Source organism: Molossus molossus, unplaced genomic scaffold, assembly GCF_014108415.1.
Source record: "Molossus molossus isolate mMolMol1 unplaced genomic scaffold, mMolMol1.p scaffold_m16_p_6, whole genome shotgun sequence".
Classification (NCBI taxonomy): domain Eukaryota; kingdom Metazoa; phylum Chordata; class Mammalia; order Chiroptera; family Molossidae; genus Molossus; species Molossus molossus.
The window spans coordinates 96,059,828-96,083,783 of record NW_023425399.1 but is presented as its reverse complement, the minus strand read 5'-3'; the positions used below and the strand labels follow the sequence as shown (position 1 = coordinate 96,083,783).

At 40.1% G+C, this 23,956-nt stretch overlaps 1 protein-coding gene across 9 annotated transcripts in view; it reads left to right on the top strand.

The window, feature by feature from the left end:
• EPG5 (ectopic P-granules autophagy protein 5 homolog) overlaps positions 1-23,956 on the top strand; it is a 99,946-nt gene that overhangs the window by 36,317 nt on the left and 39,673 nt on the right. For 7 of the 9 annotated variants that reach the window (XR_004957135.1, XM_036245770.1, XM_036245768.1 and 4 more), the window contains 12 exons: positions 1,566-1,730; positions 3,724-3,843; positions 4,399-4,658; positions 7,739-7,879; positions 8,666-8,810; positions 9,008-9,205; positions 9,825-9,935; positions 11,072-11,194; positions 12,833-12,999; positions 13,856-14,077; positions 16,314-16,437; positions 20,919-21,063. Coding sequence is in view for 8 of the 9 variants with exons in the window: in XM_036245770.1 (XP_036101663.1) it covers positions 1,566-1,730; positions 3,724-3,843; positions 4,399-4,658; positions 7,739-7,879; positions 8,666-8,810; positions 9,008-9,205; positions 9,825-9,935; positions 11,072-11,194; positions 12,833-12,999; positions 13,856-14,077; positions 16,314-16,437; positions 20,919-21,063 (1,921 nt within the window). In the remaining variant the exon portion in view is untranslated. The remainder of the gene's footprint in view (positions 1-1,565; positions 1,731-3,723; positions 3,844-4,398; positions 4,659-7,738; positions 7,880-8,665; positions 8,811-9,007; positions 9,206-9,824; positions 9,936-11,071; positions 11,195-12,832; positions 13,000-13,855; positions 14,078-16,313; positions 16,438-20,918; positions 21,064-23,956) is intronic. The other 2 variants (XM_036245771.1, XM_036245772.1) reach the window with 2 other exon arrangements.

The following is a 23,956-nucleotide window of genomic DNA, read 5'->3' as shown; positions in this document are numbered from 1 at the left end:
GTTGTAGTTTTGGCCCTGGTTGGGGTCGTGTGGGTGGGGACGTGTCTCTCTCACATCGATGTTTCTCTCTCTCTCTCCCTCCCGCTCTGTCTGAAGATAAATGCAAAGTGTCCTCAGGTGAGGATTAAAAAAAAAGGAATCTATAGTAGGTCATGCGATTCTTTTAGTTTGATTGAGCTCATGGCCTTTTTCTCTCAAGTGTTTTTCTGGATTTGGCCATGCTTACATTTTTAATTTGGTCATGATACTTCTAGTAGTAAACTGTGCCTGGAGATATTAACTTTAAATGTAAAAATTGGACCATAATGTTTTTTTAGAGCACATCTAAAAGATCTCTAAACTTTTTGTTTAAACATGTGGTTTCTTTGTGTTCTGTGAACTTGCTGACACTTTTGGAGAAAGCATGAGTATATTTAAAATATACTATTTAAATTCTGTTTTGTTGAGAGTTCTTATTAGGGTTTTTTTTCTGTTGTTAGGCCTTTAATTTCTTTTTCTTGTTTTATTGCATTGACTATGTCCTTTATTACAATATTGAACAGAAGTAGTGAGAGTGAATATTCTTCCCTTGTTCCCTCTCATAGTGGAAAGTGTTCAAAAGTTCACCATTATATACAATATTTGTTGTAGGTTTTCATTGATGCTCTTTATTAAGCTGAGAAAGTATTTATTCTAGGTTGCTGAGTTTTTTTCATGAATGGTTATTCAGTTGCTTTTTCTGTATTCCTTGAGATGATCTTATGATTTTTGTCCTATTTTTGGCTAATTTGGTAAATTACATTGACTGATTTTCAAATGTTGAACCATCATTGTTTACTGGAATAAAAACCACTTGATCATAATGTGTTATTCTTTTTAAGTATGCTGTATTTAATGTGATAGTATTTTTTGTTGAAGATTTTTACATATATATTCACAAGGGATATTAATCTGTAATTTTATTTTCTTAGGTGTTGGTTTTAAGGTTATGTTGACTACATAAGTTGGGAAACATTCCCTCTTCTTCTATTTTTTGAATTGCTATGTACCAATTATTCAGTTTCAATAATTACCAACTCTTGGTTGATCTTGGTTCATCTTTAACTCTGTTCACTTCTTATTCCTCATCTCTAGCTTGTTTTGAAGTGAATAGAAATATCTTTTTAAATGCCATAGAAGAAATAATTTTTTAAAGTGCTAAGTCTTTTTGTAAAATGAATGACCTTCTCCTGATTTATCATGACTTTAAATTTGGGTCTTAATATGGTAGTATTCCTAAACGGAATTATTCCAATTTACATATTGGAAAAAAAATGACTTTTTTAAAGTATTGCAAAATGTGCCTTTAGTGTATCATTATTTTTATTATATTTTCCAATTACAATTGACATTCAATATTTTCTGTTAGGTATTTTATTGTTTTAATATTTGATTTGGTTGTTCATTTCACTTCTCTAAAAATCAAACAAAACGCCTCTTCCTTTTGGAGAAAAAATTTTACATGCAATTTAATGATGTAGTATTATAGTAATACAGGGTTGTCTCTAAGTTTTGATTTTAATTATTACCATTTTCTTTTTAATAAGGTATCTCTATACTTGTTTAAAGAACTACCTTTGTATCTTTGGCGACCTTCTGCCTCTGAGATAGCTGTGATTCGGGATTGGTTGTTGAATTGTGACCTGACAATGGTGAAGAACAAATTGGCCTGTGTTATTCTAGAAGGACTGAACTGGGGATTTGGTGAACAGGTATGTGTTAAAACCATTCCCTAGAGCAGCGATTTTCAATCTTTCATCTCATGGCACACACAAACTAATTACTAAGATTCTGCAGCTCACCAAAAAATACATTTTTTGCTGATATGACCAAAAAATAGGTATAATTTTTTATTCATGCACACCAAATGACTATTGTTGTGTTGGCTGTTTGGCTGTTGTCATTTTTTAATTTGACAGTCTAAGGGAAAAGTGGTCAGTGCCCTGACTACATAGTCAAGTATTGAATGCTTTAAAATTTCTTGCAGCTCATTGGTTGAAAATCACTGCTATAGAAACTAGAGATTTGTTTCAGAGAAACATTTTCTCAGAGCATTAACACTTCATTTGCAGTATCATTCGCAAGGTCTGCAGATTCTTTTTGCTGTGTCAGAGTTTAGGATCTTCTCTTTAATTCTGTTTTGCAGAGTAAGCATACTCTGAATGAAGATAAATTGTTACACATTGAACGTTCTTCCCCTTTTCTTTAGACCATTTGTATCTGTTATTTTATCTGTGGCTATTTACTGCAGTTCCTTCGAATTACACCTCTTGCCTCTGGTCCTTCTTCCTCCTGCATTTTGTCTTGCATGTCATTGTCAGATTTGCCTTCTGAAACACTGTGTGTTGGTTAAGCATCTGAACCAGCCTGCCTGGGTTCTGATCCCAGCTCTGCCACCTCCATGCTCTGTGACCCTGAGCAAGCTACTTGTATGCTCTGGGCCTCAGTTGCTCATCTCCAAACATCAGTAATTATAAGCTTACTTCTTAGGGTTGTTGTAAGGATTCAATAGCTTAGGACATGGTAAAACATGATAGTTCTTGGCACACGTTAAGTACTCAGTGATGGTAGTTTTTATTAATAATGGTTTATTATTATTTTTAAGGCCTTGCTACCTATCATATGTCTCCAGAAATGCTAAGTCAAGTGATTTTTGACTGTTAAACCCTTCCTGTCTCTTTACCCTAGGCCTTAGTAGTTGGCTTTCAAATAAAAATATTTAACCATTTTAAAGGGAAAATGGGAGAGAACTCAACCTTCTCCAGCTGTCTGCCAGCTTTTGTTTTGAGCAAGTCATTTAGTCCTCACAGCCGTCATCAGTGGTTTGCATGGACATGATTCCTGTTGTACAGATGAGGACACTGAAACCAGGGAGCATTTCCCCTAGGGTGACCCTGACCACGTGGGACTGCCTATGGGTTCATCTGGGTCTTCTCTCTCTCAGGTGCTGGTGGGTAAGCACTGCAGGGGGCTGTTCTCCACCTTCACGTTCTCTAGACTTGTGATCAGAACCCCCTCAGACTCCCTTCTGTCAGAGAGCTGCATGATGATTCCCCTGTCAGAGTCTCCTTGCTCCTTTGTTAGAGTTAGAAAAGTCATTTTCTATGAGAGGTTAAGGAATGTATTTCTTCAGGCTGCAGAAGAAAACTGGGTGGGAAAATTTTTTTAAAGACCTTTAGATGACTTTTTAAAACAAATGTTTTTGTTGTTTTTAGAGAGAGAGGAAGGGAAAAGGGGAGAGAGAAAGAAGGGTGGAGGGGGGAGGGGAGAGAGAGAGAGAGAGATGAGATGTAAGCATCAATCAGTTCAATGCTGATAGAACAATAAAAGGAAATAGGGACTTATTTTATTAAATATCTTCCATTTTAATAATAATTAAACATATTCCTGGTTTATGGCAATGTCCTATAGAGATTCTAGGGAAGTGAAGGAGGATTACATTCAAAGATACCTTTTATGGCTGGAGTCTGGGACAACACAGGTCTAAACCTATCTGGGTACAGTGTAATGGTTCTTTAAAATAAGATTTTATTTATTTATTTTCCTATTGTTGTTTTATAACTTGATCATTAGGGAATGTGGTTTTTGGAAATTTTAGCTTCTGCATCCAAGATTCTTTTTCAGTATTCTGCCTAGTCTTTTGGTTCAAAGGTATGTTTAAAAGAATCAAGATTGCATATTGGTGATTCATTTTCTCTTTAATAGGGTACCCTTCATCTGGATCAAGCAGTCCATGCTGAAGTGGCTTTAATGATTCTTGAAGTGTACCAGAAATACCTCACACAGAAGCCCTATGCTGGACTTCTTTCTGAAAGCATGAAGCAGGTATTTCCTTCTCTTATGTATTGAGAACATACATCTTTATTATAAACAACCTAGGTGGATAAAGTTACAGTGTTTACCCTATGGTTGGCTAAAGATTTTTCTTTAAGAAGTAGCTTACATATGACCATTTTAATATCATGGAATTTGAGTTGAGCTACAGTGGTGTGCTGGAGTTGGCTTGTATGGCTCTGGAGAACTGATTGTGATGATTTCAGGAACTCTGCAAGCCAGGTTAGCCTATTAAATGCTATGAATATGCTTCGCCAACTCCAGCTGGTTGTTAAACTTATTTATCAGCATACCATTTCTTGCATAATAACTTTTATATTATTATTCTTTTGCTTGAGCTGACTCAGATCAAGTTCACAAAGTGACTAGCAAGTAAGCAGAAATGGTCACTTTAGAAATTGCTTTAATTTAGAGTTACAAACATGGAATACCAATAAGTAGTATGTCTTCTATTTTGAGGGCATTGTTGAGCACAGAGGAAATGGGTGGGTGAGCTTACTGATCTAATGTGTATGTCACTAATGTGGTTTAAAATAATTGTTTTAGGTTTCATATTTGGCCAGTATTGTTCGATATGGAGAGACACCTGAGACCTCATTTAACCAGTGGGCCTGGAACTTGATATTGAGGTTAAAACTGCATAAAAATGATTACAGAATACAGCAGAATTATCCAACTGTTCCCTTCTCCAGCACTGTGCCTGACATGACAGAGTCACCCACGTTTCATCCTCTCTTGAAGGCTGTTAAAGCGGGCATTCCCATTGGCTGTTATCTGGCCTTAGCTATGACGACGGTGGGCCACAGGTACAGTGTTTGGGCTGAAACTCTAGAGTTGCTGAGTCTTATAGTCAGTAATTCTAGAATCTCATCTTTCACATCTCAAGATCTGAGATCTCCATCAAACCTATCTAGGAGTAATCAGGGCCAAATCATAAGCCTTGATTAATAGCTTATCAAGAGGAAATGCTGCCTGAATTCACGTAAAACACACTTGTACCAGAAAGTTACCCTGTTACATTATGAAGAATGTTTAAGTCAGCAGTAGATGTATTTTCTTCTCAGAATAATGAACAAATAAAAATAATTGGTCACCTGTACAGAATTTTAAAGTGATGGCAGCCCAACTCTGGTCCTTCAGCTAAAGGGCTAAATCTGCCCAGGGGCATGAAATGCTTGATGAGGTCCCATGCTTCTCTGGGATGAGCTCATAGCTGTTTGTATTTCTTCCACTGGAGCATGTATCATACTATGTTGTACTTGTCTGCTTAATTTTATCAGGGATCGTCTCTGAGGTTAGGACTCAGGAATTACGTTTATCTTGTGTCACCAGTATCAATGAATGAATGACTTCTTAGTTAGTTAAAAAATCCTTTTCTTTAAAGATCATTTTTCTATGATGTATTTTTTTTTTCTAGCCTACCTGTTTTTACTCTGTGACCTATACTTTCTGGTTCTTGCATTTCATACTTATTGTAACACCTTTTTAGCGTTCATACTCATTGTAACACCTTTTTAGCATTCTGATTTCCACACTGAGTATATTTTCAGTGGATGCCAGTTGTCTTATCAGCTGTTAGTATTTGGCCTTGTGCTATAAAGTAGGCGAGATGGAGTTGTTAGGTAGCTGCCCTCAGGTTGTTGACAGTTTATTGGAAATGGTAGACAAAACAATTGGCAGTACCAAAGATATACTCATGGACTAGATGGTATGTATAGAGCAGAGGTTCTCAATCCTGCTGCTCTTTATGTCACTTTTGGAGTGATTCTTAAAACACCAATGTAGGGAAGAGGGTGAGAATCTGATCTAGGGAAGAGGGTGAGAATCTGATCTAACTGCTCTGAGGGCCAGGTTGCCAGATTATTCTAATGTATCGCATAGATTGAGAACCACTCAGTATGAGAAGGAAGAATTGAAAGGAAGGAGAATCATTAGAGCAGGTTACCTTTATGGAGGAGCTAAGCTTTGGAGAGGAGTGTTAATTAGACAAGGTGTCCTAGGCTAAGGAGCAGAGTGGTGACTCTCACCAGGTGATCAGTCCCCACAGTGTTGGAGATTCAGCCCAAGGACCACCCCCTCCTACCCTGTAGCACCTGTGCACTCTGAGCAGCACACTCACTGTGCTGTAGTGTAAAAGTTTCTCTTTCCCTCTCCTTCAAGGTCAGGACATTGTCTCATTCATCTTTGTATCTCCAGAACCTGTATTTAGTAGGTATTTGATTGAATGAATGTGGGAAGGAGCACTAGGTGTGTAAGGGGTAAGGAGGAGAGGTGATGAAGAAACACTCCTGACTAAAGCCTGTGATACATGTTGTTGAATGGAGGTGATCAGATAGGTCATTAGAGCCAAGTTATGGACACATTTGAAGGCCAGGTTAGAGGGTAGAACTGATCTACTGGGAAGAGGGAGATGTAATATATGGGTCTTTTGGAAGGCATTCTCCATTGCTTCCAGTAGCTCTCGTGTCATTCTAGTTTTCTGTATCTCAGGTCCCTCATCTTTAAAATGGAAATAATAATAGTTTTGGACTTTATGAGGCTTTAGTGAGTTATAATGCATTTAACATGCTTAGAACAGTATCTGGCATGTGAATTCTTTAAATAACTGTTCTGAACTTAATTGTTTCATGATTTCTCTGATTTTTTAAATCCATTTTGGGACTGTATCCCCTTATTCACTGATAATGAATGCTACAGGTCCTCTCTAAAGGTAAATACTTGTTAAGTGCTAATTACTGAATTCTGAATCGGAGTGAGGGTTTTTCTTTGGGGCTGAACTCTAGTGTAAAAGTCCACCATGATCATCTGGGAGATATATGTATATATCTATACACACATACACACTAGAACTAACCTAAGGCAATTTTATGAATGGGCTTGAGGTTTGGGGTAGATTATGCAGGGACATAAGTTGTATATGTATATAACATCACAGACACTTCAGACGACAGCAGTCAAAAAAATTACGCAGAATCTTTCTCACCCTAATACAACATTGTTTTTGTATTTCTTTTGGTTATTTTTATGCCATATTTTTCCTTTTATCTTTTTTAGAGCTCTAATATATGCCACTGCAACACAATGAGCATTTTGGTGTGACATTATCCCTGTGTTTTTTTACACCTTTATATAATATTTTTATACTAGTAGTTGTAGTCAAAAGTATAAAATTTTATGAGCTTTTTCCAAGTACTATTATAGAAAAAGTATCTTTCCATAATGCCCTTGGCCATCATTTGCATTATTTAAAAATTGTGCAATATTTCTATTGAATGGATTTTCCCAATATTTACATGTCACTTTGGTCTCTGAGTTTGCAGTTATAAATAATTCTGAAGAGTGCATTTTTACATGGGTTACTCTTTTTCTATATTTGAGATTACTTCTTAAGGATAGATTCTCTGGAGTAAAAGAATAAGTAAACTTTTATGGCAAATTGGTTTCAGAAGACATTTATTCTATCACACTGAGCTCACTTTTAGATATTCTCTTTGCTGTAAATACCTGTGGAACTAGCAGACAATGAGAGCTTCTTGACTGTTAGAAGAAGCACCATTTGAGAAATAAAATAGGGTCACAGCAAGTGCTCTGGACTAGAAATTTGCAAACCTGGGTTCTCATTTTGGCCCTACACTCGGAAATTACATGAATTTGGGCATGATACTTCACCTTTCTCATCTATAAAATGAAAACATAGATGAAATTTTAAGTTTCCTTGTACTTCCAGAGTTCTGATTCTACTATTTCTGTGTGAAGTTTGGGAATGCAAGAATGTGTTGGAGACCTAACATAATCCTGATAGCACGTAGGCTGTCAGCTCATTGGAATAACGTCATTTTATGAACTAGCTACCTTGCATGTTCAATGCCTTTTTCTTTGTCCATAGCATTGAGAAGTTTTGTGTAGAAGGCATCCCACTGTTAGGAATTCTGGTCCAGTCGAGGCATTTGAAAACAGTGGTCCATGTCCTGGATAAGATTCTGCCTTTGTTCTACCCTTGCCAGTATTACCTCCTGAAGAATGAGCAGTAAGTAGAGAACAGCTGAGCAGGTACAGATGACTACGTCTCTGGTTTCTGTGTGCTGCCACCATCTGTACAGTGGTGAGCAAAGCAGGCCGGGCATTGCCCTCAGACACATAGGAAGTTATCACATCCTCAGGATGTAGTTACTGGTTTTAAGGACCATGAAGGGAAAAAAAACAGGGTGCTATGAGAAAAGCTGATGGGTTAGATGTACTTTAGATGGTGAGAGATGTCAGGAAGTGTCCTTTAAGGAAGAGATACTGCAGATGAGATGCAAGAGATGAGTAGGAGTTTACCAGGGTAGGTGTGAGGGAGTGTTTCAGCAGAAAACCCAGCAGAAGCAAAAGCACCCAGGGAACTGAGGACACTGCATGCTTTTATTGTGGGGGTCTCCCCCAAAGTGCCTCATATGTCACCTGTGTGAGGATGACACCCAAGAAAAGATTGCGGAATTATTTTATTAACATTTCTGCTCTTGTTAGTGGAAGCGGGGAGTGTCGGGATATTGGGACACTTTGGGGTGTTTTTCCTCAAATGCTGTTTAACTTGTATGTGTCTGTGGGACTTGGGGTGTTCACTTCACTTCTCCAAGTAAATCTTTTAACCCACATGAACTTGGAAAACTTTGTTCTTCTGAAATTCCTGAATATTTATCAGAATTCTTAAATAGAGCTTTGGTCTAAAAATGGGACCACTTTAATATTTATCTGTTTTCTCATAAGTAATAAGCCACTGGGAATTCTCTTAACTTTGATTGGAAGATAAAGTGTATTGTGTGTGTGTTGGCAGGTTTTTGTCACATCTCCTTCTGTTCCTCCACTTGGACAGTGGCGTCCCTCAGGGTGTCACGCAGCAGGTCACCCACAAGGTGGCACAGCATCTGACTGGAGCCAGCCACGGGGACAACGTGAAGCTTCTCAACAGCATGATCCAGGTGAGGGCCTTCCTGATCAGACATCCCTAGTGCTAGCACATCTACGTGTTGTCATTTCACAGCCCTTGGCACAGTACTTTTGGCCACGAAAGTCAGCATATTTGGGTTTTGGAGTGGAGGTAGATATTATTTTGTTAGTATTTTAAAAATGGGAGGTCCATATTACCTTTCACCTTACCTGAGCCCTTTCTCCTTAGGCCCACATATCTGTAAGCACTCAGCCCAATGAGGTGGGCCCCATTGCCGTATTGGAGTTTTGGGTTCAAGCTCTAATAAGCCAACATCTTTGGTTCCGAGAACAACCCATCCTCTTCCTTATGGACCACTTGTGTAAAACAGCTTTTCAGCTGATGCAAGAGGACTGTGTGCAGAAATTACTCTACCAGCAACATAAGGTAAACCTGCTAGAGAATTTATCTTTCAGTTCCTGGCTAGATAGTAGCCTTCTAAGAAGCTTCCCCCAAATACACCATTCTCAGCACTACCCTGTGGCCACTGAGTACGCTTTTTTTTAAAAAAAGCTGGCCTTGCCTGGCCACTGGTGTGGCTCAGTGGATTGAGTGTTGTTCCATGGACTGAGAGGTCCTGGTTTGATTCCTGGTCAGGGCACATGCCCAGGTTACAGGCTCAGTCCCCAGTAGGGGGCGTGCAGGAGTCAGCTGATTGATGTTTCTCATAAATGTTTCTCTCTCTCTCTCCCTTCCTCTCTCTCTAAAAAATCAATAAACATATTTTTTTAAAAAAGTTTGCCTTAATGGTGTCTTATCCCAGTAACCACAGTCCATTAGCTCAGATCCCCATAAAGCCAAAGAATTATACCCCCCACTCCACCTCATTACATTTGACTTCAATACACTGCCTGGGCCTGTTGCTGCTGGTGGACTAATTAATTTTTGAAATCCCTATCTTATCAGAATCTTCCACTGTAGTAAGATATTGCTGATATTCCTGAAAAGGTCATTGATAGTTTTTTTTAAAGCCTCCTCTCTCTGCTCTACATTCTCCCTGGTGTAGAATGCTTTGGGTTACCACTGTGACCGGAGTCTGCTCTCTTCCTTGGTGAGCTGGATCGTGGCAGGCAACATCACGCCTTCCTTCGTAGAGGGCTTGGCCACGCCCACTCAGGTAGGAAGCCCTCTCAGGACCATTTGTTCTCAGTGAGCTTTACTACTGTTATCATCTTTACTAGTACATTATTATTAGACTACCATAACCAGCGTTGACTCAGCACTCACTGGGAGAGTACTTTTTTGGTTCATCCTCACAGTAGCTCTCTGCTGATGTTGTTATTTCTGTTTCACAGAGGGGTTAACTGAGGTTCAGTGGCATTGGTGGCTGGCTCAGGTTCAGACAGGCTCAAGACCAGATCCGGTCTGCCTGACTACACAGCCTGCCCAGCCCCATGACAGAGTGGTTAAGAGTAGACACTGGAGCCAGAGGTTTCTGCCATTTGCTAACGCTGTGCCTTGGGCAGCTTGCTTACCTCTCTGTCCTCAGTTTTCTCAGCTCTCAAAGGGAATAATGATTGCACTGACATGTAAAACATTAGAACAGTGCTTAACATACAGTGCTCACTAGATGTTGGCTGTTATTGTCATCCTTATCAGCAGCTGGCAGACTTCGTGTTGAATTACATCTGTTTCATCACTTAAACCAGTAGTAACATCCTTCAACCTCCTGTGATATCTTACCTCCTGCTTATGCTTCTTGTGATCTAGCTGAAGCCAACTCCTTGCTGTTAGCTGCACACATCTTTGCCTTTGCCTGGCTGATTGTTTTACTAGGCATGCCTTTTTCTCTAGTCTCTACATGGAGCCTTCTCTGATCCTGCCCTCTCCCTCTGGCTTCTCATACCACTGCCCCCCGATTCAGTAGTCGCCACTGCTCACTTCACATTTTGGTTACTTGTATATTAGTCTTGTCTCCTGATAGATGGAAAACCTCTAAAGGGCAGAGCATGTGTCTGGCCCGCTTTCCTGTCGCCCGTGTGTATAGAAACTGTCCATTGAGTATTGTTGAGCGAACAAACATCCTCTTTCACTAAAAAGGAATATAACATTTTTAAGTGATCTGGTATATCTGAATTTATATCTGTGTTACGAGTATAGGTAGGTATGAAAACTATTAATTTTAGAAATCCTAAACATTTGTTGATGGAGGTCTATGATAGAAAAGATGTTAGTTTTGTGGAATATCAGGCTGTATTTTGTTTGGCTGGGTGAGCTGCTGATTCCTCTCACCTTTACCTGCTGTGATTGTAGGTCTGGTTTGCATGGACTGTCCTGAATATGGAATCCATCTTTGAAGAAGATTCTCAGCTCCGAAGAGTTGTTGAAGGGGAATTGGTTATAAACCCTTCTTTTACTCCTGACCAAGCTTTGAAGGTGCAAATAGCAGTTCTGCATTTGAGTGGGAGAAGATTGTTAATACTTTGATGCTGATGGGTTCACCCATAGCTTTTGAACTCCTGTGTTTTCTTTTGTTGTGAATGTTTGGAAAACACATGCTGAAAATGGTGTACTTAAAGTGTATACTTCCTTCCCAAGGTTCTTTTAATGTCGAGAGTCACACTGATCGTTGAAGGCCATGTTCATTGAGTGTGTGAAGGGGATTGCCATTCTTTTTTTTTTTTTTAGTTTTTTTTTTTTTTTTTCTTTTTTTTTTTTTTTTTTTAAATCCTCACCCGAGGATATATTTCCATTTTTTGTACAGATAGAGTGGGAGGGAGAGAGAGGAAGGGAGAGAGAGAGAAACATCGACGTGAAGGGACACATCGAGTGGCTGCCACCCGCACGACCAACCAGGGCCGGGGACAAACTGCAACCGAAGTACGTGCCCTTAGCGGGAACCGAACCCGGGTCTCTCCGGACCGCAGGCCGACGCTCTAACCGCTGAGCCAAACTGGCCAGGGCAGGATTGCCATTCTTATAAAGCAGTCTCCAGTGTGTCCTGTGTGCATCAGAATCCCCTGGAGAGCTTGTCAAAAATCAGATTCTTGGACCCCCAACCTCTGAGATTCCGAGTTTGGGGTGGGACCAGGAATTTTTTATTTATTTATTTATTTATTTATTTATTTATTTATTTATTTTCCTCATCCGAGGACATTTTTTCATACTTTGTTCAGACAGAGTGGGAGGGAGAGAAACATCGACGTGAAAGGGACGCATTGAGTGGTTGCCACCCGCATGACCCAACCAGGGCCGGGGACAAACTGCAACCAAGGTACGCGGGAACTGAAGCCGGGTCTCTCTGGACCGCAGGCCGACGCTCTAACCGCTGATCCAAACCGGCCAGGGCAGGATTTATTTTTTAAATTCCCTAGCTGTTCCTTAGGCTCACTAAAGTGAGAAAGACTGGAATGGGGCTTTAGAATTAAGGAGTTCTCCTGGTCTGTTTGGCTTACTGGATTGAGCATCGTTCCATGGACTGAGAGGTCCTGGTTCGATTCCTGGTCAGGGCACATGCCCAGGTTTCGGGCTCAATCCACAGTCGGGGGTGTGCAGGAGGCAAGCAATTGATGTTTCTCTCTCATATTAATGTTTCTATCTCTCCCTTTCTCTCTCTCTAAAAAAAAAAAAAAAAAAAAGCATAATAAAAAAAAAAAAATTAAAGACTTCTTTTAGGGTCCAGTACTATAAACTTTGTTTTGGAGTTTCAGAGCCTGTCAAGCAATTTTATCACTCTTGAAAATTCTTTAAAAATCTAAAATTTCAAGAGATTGATAAAGTTTGACAGTAAACTTTACTTTTGGTTTTTATGTCCTACTTTCTTGCACTGTAGTGTTTTACTTGCAAAGGATATCAAGGTCATGAGATTAGACAAGGTGAAAATTAAGACCCTGTCAGTTCTGGGATCTGCGAAATGTGTTGACAGGAGAAAAACTGCCCCTTACCTCTTGCTAACAAGGAGGTTAAAGTGTTAGCTAGTGGGTTGGAGACTTAAGTTTTAGATTATTTGGAAAGAACAAACTTTGCAGTTGCATTCATTTCATTGTTGCTCAAATCCCCCCACCTCTTTTGTAGAAAGCCCAGGCCCAGCTGAAGCTTCCCATCATTCCATCTCTCCAGAGGCTGCTGATCTATCGTTGGGCCCACCAGGCTCTTGTCACGCCGTCTGATCATCCTCTTCTGCCACTCATCTGGCAGAAGTTCTTCCTCCTGTACCTTCACCGCCCAGGACCACAGTACGGGTAGGTAGCCAGTGTAGTGTCAGTTTCTGTGAATCCTTCCTGCCTTAGCACTGCTTGGCTGCACTGAGTTCTCACACCGTAGCAGGTGAGTTAGTCATTCTCCAGCTAAGAGTCTCCCTCCCTTCCTGTTTCACATTTATTAGACGACACCTTTTTTGAGTTCAGGGTATCTTGTGGCAACTCTCTCCTTGCCATTCCTCATACTCAACGTGGAGAAGACAATACCCTAGAATCTGGCAGACTTTAAGCATAGAACCTCTGGAAATGCAAAGGGAGAGAAACTGCCCCAAACAGGCTGCTTGTATGACCGCCATGGGGTTCACTTGAGGAGACTTGTGATGAGTCAAGCAGGTGTGGACAAAGGCCGAGCTGTGTCTAGCAGCTCTTGGGCTGTGCCTGGGGGCGTCCAACACTTTACTGGATGTGAAGGGACTGACCAGCAGGAACTGTCCACTGTTACCGAGCATTGATCTTCAGCTCCAGTTCAGTTCCTAGCTCACTCTCACTTCCTTAACTCACTCCCTTGAAATATATAAATGTTAATTCTTCAAAACTTCTGTTTCCTACCAGACTGCAAGTTCTTCAAGAGCAGAGATGACTATTTTTAATTTCTATGTGTTAATATCTATGTGATAATATCTTGAATTTGCATAGCATTTCATTTTTTAAGAAACAGTTTTCATATATTCCATCTTGTTGGAGCTTCATAATAACCATTATGGTAGAAATAGTATGTATTAATTTAATGCAGTATATGTACAGCGATAGTCAATTGACTCATTAATTGTCATTTTATGTCACATAGGAAGAACATCCTGTATTGATCTTGTTCTGATCTATGCTTGTATTTTTTAAGGTTACCCGTAGATGGTTGTGTGGGAAGAAGGTTTTTCCAAAGCCCTGCTCATATCAATTTGTTGAAAGAAATGAAGAGGCGCCTCACTGAGGTGGCTGATTTCCACCACGGTGCGAGCAAGGCCCTTCGTGTTCCAGCAGAGGGCAATGACGGGCCACCAGCGAGCCAGGCTGGCACCCCTGCTTACCTGACTTCACCGGAACTGCACACGGAGCTCGTGAGGTAACACGTGATTGTTTAGCCATTTACGTTGTTGTCTGCAGCACAGTACTGTGCTGGGCAGGGATTTGTGTTATCAACTACTAGATGTTGTTCTCTTGTTAGATGGACTGTGAAAGGCAGTTTTGACGATAGGTGTAGGTGGGAAATGAATCAGCAATTTGTGTATACCTCTGTTGCGTACAGAGTCTGAGTGAGAGATCTTAAACCAGAGGGCTGATGTCCTTTTTTATGTAAAAACAGAAACAAATGGAAACAATTGGTTGTAGCAGGCAAACTATAAGTGAAGCATGCTCGGATAGTTTTCTAAAAGAAATAAATGAGGCCCTGGCCAGTTTGGCTCAGTGGTTAGAGCATAGGCCCGTGAACCAAAGAGTCACAGGTTTGATTCCAGCCAAGGGCACGTACCTCAGTTGCAGTTTGTCCCCAGCCCTGGTCAGGGTTGTGCAGGAGGCAACCAGTTGATGTGTCCCTCTCACATCAATGCCCCCCCCCCCAATATGTCTGAAGATATATGAAAAAATATCCTTGAGTGAGGATTTTTAAAATAAGAAAGAAAGAAATGAATCCGGCTGGTGTGGCTCAGTGGTTGAATGTCGACCCATACACCAAGAGGTCGCCAGCTTGATTTCTGGTCAGGGCACATGCCCAGTTTGTGGGCCTGATCCCCAGTGGGGGACATGGAGGAGGCGGCCAATTGATGTTCTCTCTCATCGATGTTTTTATCTCTCTCTCCAACATCAATAAAGAAAAAAAATTTTAAAAAAGAAAGAAATGAGCATGGCAAGATTCTTTAAGTGGAAGTTCATAGATCCTCTAGGGGATTTCAGGATCCACCTGGGGTGGGATCTAGTAATCTCCTAAAACTGCTTCTAAAATCAGGTACAATGTTGGCATCCCCAAAAGGTTAAGAACTTTGAAGTAAGTTTGGGTCTCTATCACATTTTTCTTTACCTTTCAGTTATAAGTTTACCATAAACCAGATATGAGTCTTATAAATATGACAATAAAATGATTCTTCATAGCTAATCCTGTGTACAAAATGTCTTGGTGTGGACACCCTGTTCTTTGAGCCGGCAGTGAGGCTTCAGGCTTCCCTCGGAGCCCTTGGGGCTCTCTAGCCTCCAGATGATTTCTCCCCTTGTCGTACTTGCTTGAAGGAACACTGATTTTTAGCCAGGCTTACCCAGTGGGAAGACTATCTGTGAACATTTAGACCAGCCAAGAAAGTCTTTGCTGTTTCCTTCTGCTTCTTAAATCCCCTTCTTTGGCGTGTTGATAAAATCCCATCTAATCGAATCAGAAGCTGTAAGAGAGAGCCATACCAGCTTCTTCCCTGTAAGAGCCTCAGATCCCTGTCCCCAGCCCTCTCCCTACACAGACTACCCTGGAGGTAAAGGAGGTAATTTTCCACTTCATTGCGCCAAGCCAAGTCACTCCACCTCTGCCCAGTTCCCCACCCAGTCACTTGTGTTCTGGAGACTACTCTAGTACCTTTTGCTGCAGACAGCTGCTCAAAATACCAGTGATTTTATCTAAATGAAATGTGTTCCTTGTAAAAACAAAACAAAACAAAATAAAAACAAAGGAAACGTCATTAAATTTTTTAAAAAGTTTTACTGGAAAATGGAGATTGTTTTTTTTTTCCTCTTTATAGCCTGGCTTTGTTTTATTTCTTCTTAATGGGTACAGGCTGCACACATGCTCTGAGTTCTATTTGTGACTCCTGTGACAGAAGATGTCACTGAGCCTCAAGCTAGCAGGTTCTACCAATGCATAAATTGAAAATGGCTTTTACTGTTTTCTCCGAAAGTTAGGAGGTGTATTTATTTTAATGTTGTTTGACTTTTCAAAGTACTACTAAGGCTCACTGTGACTGGATTGCTCAGGAAAGACCAGCTCCAAATTCATTTCCTAGGTTTGTGATAAAATCACCTCTCCAGTTTTTTTTTTCTGTTTACTGTATTTAACCCTACTTTAATAATAGAATCCACAGAACCCTTTCTCCACACCTTGTGTTTTAGCAATTATTGCATCTTATTTTATTTGTCGATAACCTGTTTCTCCCCTGCTGGCTCCTGAGCTTTTTGGGAGGATGGTGGTTGTTGGAAACATTTTTTGTATCATGTGCTTTCTTTATCTTTATCTTGTAGTGCCATTGTTCCTAGAGATGTAAGAAACTTCATCTGTCTGCACATCTTGTTATATTTTATATAATTACGTTTCTTTTTTCTTTTAGGCTCTTCAATGTATATATATTATGGCTGGAAGATGAGAATTTTCAAAAAGGAGATACCTATATCCCTTCTCTACCAAAGCATTATGACACTCACAGGCTAGCCAAAGTGATGCAGAATCAGCAGGTGAAACTATTGCAGTGTCTCTTTTAACATCTCTGACACTAATTTGAATTGGTCACATTCATAATCAAATGGTAAAACCACTTGTTGATATGGAAATAGCTTGCTCGAATGGTCATTGCTTTTGTGGATTTTGTCAGTACATGAATGATTGTATTAAAGGGATATTCCTATTTGACTCTCTGGCCCCACTATGGCCTCACCTGAAGGCTTGAAACTCAGTCTAAGATTTCCTACAATCTCATAAACATAGCCTTCCTCAGACTGTTTGTATTCTTATTTTAAATTGTTAGAAGCTGAACACGTTTAAGTTGTCATCTCTACTCCCATAAAAAGCATGGTGTAAGAATGTATTAGGATTCATATATTATATATTATAATTCATATATTCATATATTATAATTGCATGGAATAGATAGGAGCTCACCTTTATGTGGCTGTGGAGATGACTCACTTGTAGGTGTCACAGTTTTGGTTGCCATTCTGGAAGTACTCAGTTCTAGGCTTCACATATTCTAAGCTGCTCCAAAACTTCTAAGTTTTCCCTTAGCTTTTATCTTTTATAGAGGGTGTGTGTGTGTGTGTGTGTGTGTGTGTGTGTGTCTGTCCCCTATTCCAGTTCCTTTTTTCTAGGGGGCTGAACTCTGCTGGACATGGACTTCAACACTGATATGGGATTTGGGAACTAATAGACTCAAGAGACTTTAATTTGGATCTTTAAACTTACCTGTTTCCAAATTATATGTAATATTTCATCTCTAGGAGGTGTCTTTGATTTTCCCTTCCCTTCCCCTCCTTCCTCCCTCCCTCTCTCCCTTCCTCCCTCCCTCTCCTTCCTTCCTTCCTTCCTTCCTTCCTTCCTTCCTTCCTTCCTTCCTTCCTTCCTTCCTTCCCTCCCTCCCTCCCTCCCTCCCTCCCTCCCTCCCTCCCTCCCTCCCTCCCTCCCTCCTCTCTCTTTCCTTTTCTTCCTTATGTGAGAATTTATTTAGTGCTTTTAAGGTATCAGGTATCAAATGTCAAAGATACAAAAAGAAACCTGACAGAGTCCCTGCCTTCAAGGAGCTTCCTGTCAAATGGGGGACTAGACAGTTATCTGGTGATAAAGTGGAATGTACTGGGTCTGTGGGAGCACAGAGGAACAGCACCCGATTCAGACTGGGATGGGAGTGGTGATCTTTGAGTTGAGCCCTGAAGGACAAATGAGAATTGGTGAGGTTGATAGGAAAGGCCTGGCGATGGGGAGTGGCAGAGAGGATGTTACTGGCAGGAAGATCAGATGTGCAAAGACATGGCAAGTGAGAGAGCATGGCATGTTCAAAACAGTGCATGTTGGGGCATAGCAGTTGAAGACAACGGATGAAACCAGAGGTGAATAGGATCAAATCTCTTAAGGGCCATATATGCTTTTCTTAAAATTTTGGATTTTTTTTTTTTATCCTGAAGTCTTTGGAGAGCTATTGAAATAACAGGAGTGATAAAATAAATGCATAAATGAAAAATATATTGAGGAAAAAGTAGGATCAGTAGGATTTTTAGATACACTGTAGGATTGCTACGATAGTAGGATTGATTAGACGCACAAGAACTTCCAGATATCCAGCTTAGACAGTTACAGATGCTGTTTACAAAGATAGGAAATACTGGAAGAGGAAGCGCCGGAGGGGCTTCAAAGGGAACCCTGTCGAGAAGTTGGAGGAAAGGGGATATATAGGTATAGAATTCAGGGATGAGGCAGTATAGGAAATGGGGATTTAATAGTAATAAAGCATTTATTATTATTTTTAATGTTTTTATTTGATTTTTAGAGAATATATTGGGAAAGAGAGAGAGAGAAACATCAGTGAGAGAGAAACATTGGTTAGTTGCCTCCTGCACGTTCCCTACTGGGGATTGAGCCCATGACCTGGGCATGTGCCCTGACTGGGAATCGAACCAGTGACCTCTTGATGCATGGGTCGACGCTTAACCACTGAGCTACACTGGCCGGGCGGTAATAGAGCATTTAGATTAAGAAGAAGAAAACCTGAGGAATAGTAAAATTTAAGGCACAGAGCAGTAAAGCTGAGAGTGTAGAGCTAGAGAAATAGAAAAAATAAGTAAGTGATCTTGGTGTCTTGAAATCCTGAATAAGGTTCCATACTTATTTCTTCTTTATACTCCACACACCAAGGCTTTATCAGTGTTTTAAAAATTAAGCATAGTTTTTTTGGTTCTTTGATATTTATCTTGGTTCCTCTGCATCAACAGAATTAATTGCTTTGCTTTTCTTACGTCTTTACTTGCTATTTGATTTTATAGCTCCTATTTTTTATCTGTAATTCAAGTTCAGAGTTTTTCTGTCTTTTTGTGTTTTCTGAGGCATTTCTGCTTAATCCATCACTGATTCTCAGAATTCTTCTCTAACTGTTAGCCTCTGTCACCAGCTACTCAGCACAGAGGCAGAGAGGTGACACAGTGACCCCACTTAAAGGAGATGTGTATGTATAGTGGGAGGGCCTGGCACAGCACCTTGATCAGTTGGGTGCATCTAGGAACCAGTCTGGTGATCAGGGTGACTCGAGTTCCTTCTGTGAGTCTGGAATGCCTTCCGCCAAGTTAGTTTGGAACAGTGACTGAAGACTTCACGGTAGTGTGCTAATATGAAGCCAGGGGCATTTTCAGGTTCAGAGGAATCTTTTAGAGCACTTGAAATCAGAAAAAAAAATCATGGTGCACAAAACCATAGTCTGTAACTGATCACCTGCTATTACTATTTGAAGTAGTTTTTGGTGTACATAGATGGTTGACTCTTTTTTTCTCATTAAAGTGAGTCTACCGTTCTAATATGTAGTGATCACCAAAGTGAAGTACATAGTCAGGATATGCAAGACAGCTTGCTGGAGTGTGGTAAGAGAATACCAGAAGTTCTATTTTTTTCTCACTTTATTTACTTATTTATTTCACCTTTTACCATGAAAAATTCAATCATACAGAAAATAGAATAGTTAATAGACATGCCCATGCCCCCCAACCCCCACATACCACGTGTCTAGTTTCATCTATAGTTCACCCATACCCTCCACCATTTTATCTTGGAGCTAATCCTAGAGAGCATTTGATACATAAAGATGTTAAAAGATGAAGATTAAGCCCTGGCTGGTGTTGCTTAGTGGTTAGAGCATCAGCCCGCACACCAAAGGGTTTCAGGTTCAATTCTCACTCAAGGGCAGGGTTGCAGGCTGAATCCCCGGACCTGGTTGCGCATGTGTTGGAGGCAACCAATTGATGTGTCTCACATGAATGTTTTTCTTTCTCTCTCTTCTCTGTCTCCCTCCATCCTCCCTTCCACTCTCTCTAAAAAGCAATGGGAAAAAATATCCTCTGGTGAGGATTAAAAAAAAATTGTTTTTAATAAAAGATGATTACAAGTGTGCACATGGCTTGACATGTTTGCATGCACCTTCTTTTTCCCTGAATCCTTTTTGATGATGGGGGAAAAAAGAGGATTAAAAAATAACATAAACCAATAGCATTTACATCTGAAAAACAATAATAGTTTATTAAAAGCAAATATCTAGCCCTGGCCGGTTTGGCTCAGCAGTTAGAGCGCCCGCCTGCGGTCTGGAGAGACCCGGGTTCGGTTCCCGCTAAGGGCATGTACCTTGGTTGCAGTTTGTCCCCGGCCCTGGTTGGTCGTGCGGGTGGCAGCCACTCGATGTGTCCCTTTCACGTCGATGTTTCCCCCTCTCTCTCTCCCTCCCACTCTGTCTGTACAAAAAATGGAAAAATGTCCTCGGGTGAGGATAAAAAAAAATAATTAAAAAAAAAAAAAAAAGCAAATATCTAGTCAGTGTTCAAATTTCTCATTGTCTTATAAATGTCATAAAAGTTTTGTGTTTATTTATTTTTACAGTTTGTTTGAATCAGGATCTGCATTCTGTGATTCGTTCACAGCTCTTATAAATCTGTTTAATCTGTAGGTTCTCCCATTAGCCCTTTTTCCCCTTGCAGTTTATTTGTTGAAGAAACTCAGTAGTTTGTCCATAGAGTTTTCCCACAGTCTAGATTTTTCTTACTGTATCTTTGTGGTAAAGTTTTAAATGTTTTCCTGTCCCCTATATTTCCTATAAATTGTTAGTGGGACGTAGGGTTTGATCTAATCCAGATTCAAGTATTTTCAGTATATTTATTTTTATCTCTGAAATGTCTGTTATTTACCTATGCCTTATAATTTCTTAGCTCAATAATATGTGTGTATAATTTACAAATACACATTTAGTGGGGCTGTTAAAATTTTTTTTCTGATCATGGTACATAGTCAAAAAAGTTTTGAGATTCTTGCTAAGGTTGTTAGAGTATCCAGTGTAAATGTGATTCATCCTAGTGCTAGAAAACTTGGGAAGGACCACCTTGTGTCCAAACTTACTGGTTCACTTTCTAGTTTAATACATAGTTTTATATGTGAAAATATCTGTGAAAGCTAAAATCCTGTGGTTTCATTCTAGGACCTGTGGATGGAATATGTGAACATGGAGCGCATACATTATGAGTTTCAGGAAAGTATTGGTCTGTGGACTCAGGCCAAGCTTGAGTCCCATTCTACGTCCTGCAGTTTGTCAGTTCAGCTAGACTTCACTGATCCTTTTTTGGGTGAGTCATATGAACATCAGCCCCTTTGAATGACTGAATGAATGACTGTGAATCAGAGCCATTGAAAGATAAGGCGTACCCAATGTATTTCTTCAGTAAGAATTGCTTTTTTAGGAGTTCATAGTTAACTTGTCTATCACTTAGGATTAGGTTAGGCTGTGAGTGAGAGAACATTCCAAAATAATAATGGCTTAAATAAGACTGAGATTTAATTTAATATTTTGCATGTAAAAGGAGTCTGGAGGCAGGCATTTCAGAGCGGCAGCTTCGTGACCTACAAGCCTTCAAGGACCCTGCTCCTCTTGTCTGGCTGCCCCACTGTTTTCACACATGACATCTACCTGTGGTCCAAGGTGGCTGCTTAAGATCACGGTCACATTCACATTTCACTCAGCAGGAAGCGTCCTCTTTAAGGACTCTTAAATAGCCACTTCCAGACTCTGCAATTACATCTCATTGGCCCAAACGGAGACACATGGTCTGTCTACCTGAAAAGGAGACTGGAAAGTGACTGTTTTTGTGGTTCATTTGCTCTGTGATGCTTTAAAAAGACATTTTAATTGATGTCAATGTGTAAAGTGCAACTTTAAATTTCATTATTTTGGATTTGCAGTTTTAAAATTCAGAAGTCTTTTCTTTTGTAAACTTTTTTTCTGTATCTGGAACTCTTACCAGACAATACACGTGGATCCTATTCCCAGAGTTTCTCAGTCGGTTGTTTCTCACAATACATTTTTCTAGAGAAACAGTTTTATAAATTATAAGTTTTCTATGCCAGGTCACAAAGACTCATTTAATCTGGAAAGTTGATGACGTATCTTACAATAAAAAAATGTATTTGGGGTCATTTACAGGTTTTAATTACCAAATATATTTTTTAAATGTAGGATATATAATAAAATTTCAAATATAATTATTGAACAAAATATTGTTATATGTAGTGTAATACAGAGCACTGAAGTGATTCAGAGAAAGGCAGAAAAATATCTTCTTGTCCCAGCTCTGCCGCTAACCAGCTAGTTAGCTGTGTGATCAGAGGAAAGTAGGAACCTGTCTTGGCTTTAGTCCACTCATCTGTGAAATAAACGTACTAGACATTTTATCTAAAGCTTTAAAAGTCTTCCCTCCAACATCTTTCTCTCCGCTTTTCCCCCTGAAATAATAATAGTCCCCCCCCCCGATTATAAAAGTGATATGTATTCACTGAAAAAAATTAAACATAGAGAAGTATGTAGAGGAAGGTATAAAAGTTGCCCTCCACCCAGCCATATCAAGTCTCATTTTCTATTCCTGAAAGTTTGTTAAATGAGAAGAAGAAAATGTTTGTCGAGCTGGAAGCTGGTGAGGACTTCTCTGTTCACGTCCTCCCATCTAGTGCATTCGCGTCTCCTGGACACGCCCTAAAGGCCGACTGTTTTCTCCGGAGGCAAACTAGGAATTTATTAAGCCTTTAGTGTGTTCCAGACTCTGTCCCAGTACTTTATATGCATGAATGCAGTCCTCCCAACAACTCTGTGAGGTTTATCCCTATTGAGCAGACAAGGAACCTGGAGGTATAAGGTGGTTAGGTAACTTGCCCAAGCCACAAAGCTGGTAAGTGGTAGAGCCATCTTGCTCCAGAGACCCTGTTCTTCCTCACTTATTATCCTGTGTCTTGTTTCTGATGATCAGTACAGGTTACAGTTTTAAATAAAATTTGGATCTAGACTTTTAAATAACAAGCTTCAGGTTTTTCTCAGATGATAACAGGTTGAGCGATGATTATGTCAGATGATGGAATTTGTGGTTGTGATGATAGGAGTAATTTTAGCCTTACTTTGCAGGTTATTGCACGCTTATAACACCAGCTTTTTTCTTGAATTAAATTTGTTTTGTTGGCTTCGTAATTTTTGTCGCTTGTGGTCCAGAGTGATGATTATAGTTAAAAATGCTCTGAATTTATTGTTTTCCTGTCTTATATTTTGCATTTAAAATATCCTTGACCTGGCCCATTTTGCTTAGTGGTTAGAACGTTGGCCCTTGGATTGAAGGGTCGCAGGTTCAACTCCGGTCAAGGGCATGTACCTGGGTTGCAGATTCAATCCCTAGCTCTGGGTGGGGTTGTGTGGGAGGCAGCCAATTGATGTATCTTTCTCATATCAATGTTTTTCTCCCCCCCAATTCTCCCTCCCCTCCCTTTCTCTCTCCCCCTCCCTCTCTCACTTTCTCCTTTCTTCCCACTCTCTCTAAAAATCAATGGAAAAATATCCTCAGGTGGGGATTAAAACAAAAAAAGAAATATCCTTAATATTTTTTTCATGATAAGTGATTTTTATTTTGAAAAAGAGCCTCCAGTTTTCTTTTAGAGTCATGCCCTAAAATGTTGCTTGAAAGAAACCTGAACAGCCCTGGCCAGTTTGGCTCAGCGGTTAGAGCGTCGGCCAGCGGTCTGGAGAGACCCGGGTTCGGTTCCCGCTAGGGGCACGTACTTCGGTTGCAGTTTGTCCCCGGCCCTGGTTGGTCGTGCGGGTGGCAGCCACTTGATGTGTCCCTTCACGTCGATGTTTCCCTCTCTCTCTCTCCCTTCCTCTCTCTCCCTCCCACTCTATCTGTACAAAAAATGGAAAAATATCCTCAGGTGAGGATAAAAAAAAAAAAAAGAAAGAAACCTGAACATAGTCAGGAGTCTTAAGTGATGAATATCCAACTTTGTTACATTCTGTGCAAAGACTGGTAGTTCTAGTGGAAAAACCCCAGCTCTAAGGGATGATTCTGTACTTGACCTGTTTGGAATGTTAAATTCCATCTGTTTTGAGTGCAAACAGTCCAAGTCTTCTTATGCCAAATAAAGTCATGGCTATTAAATTTTCTTAACAAGAATAGAAAATTGAATGCTACATTTGGAATGAAATCA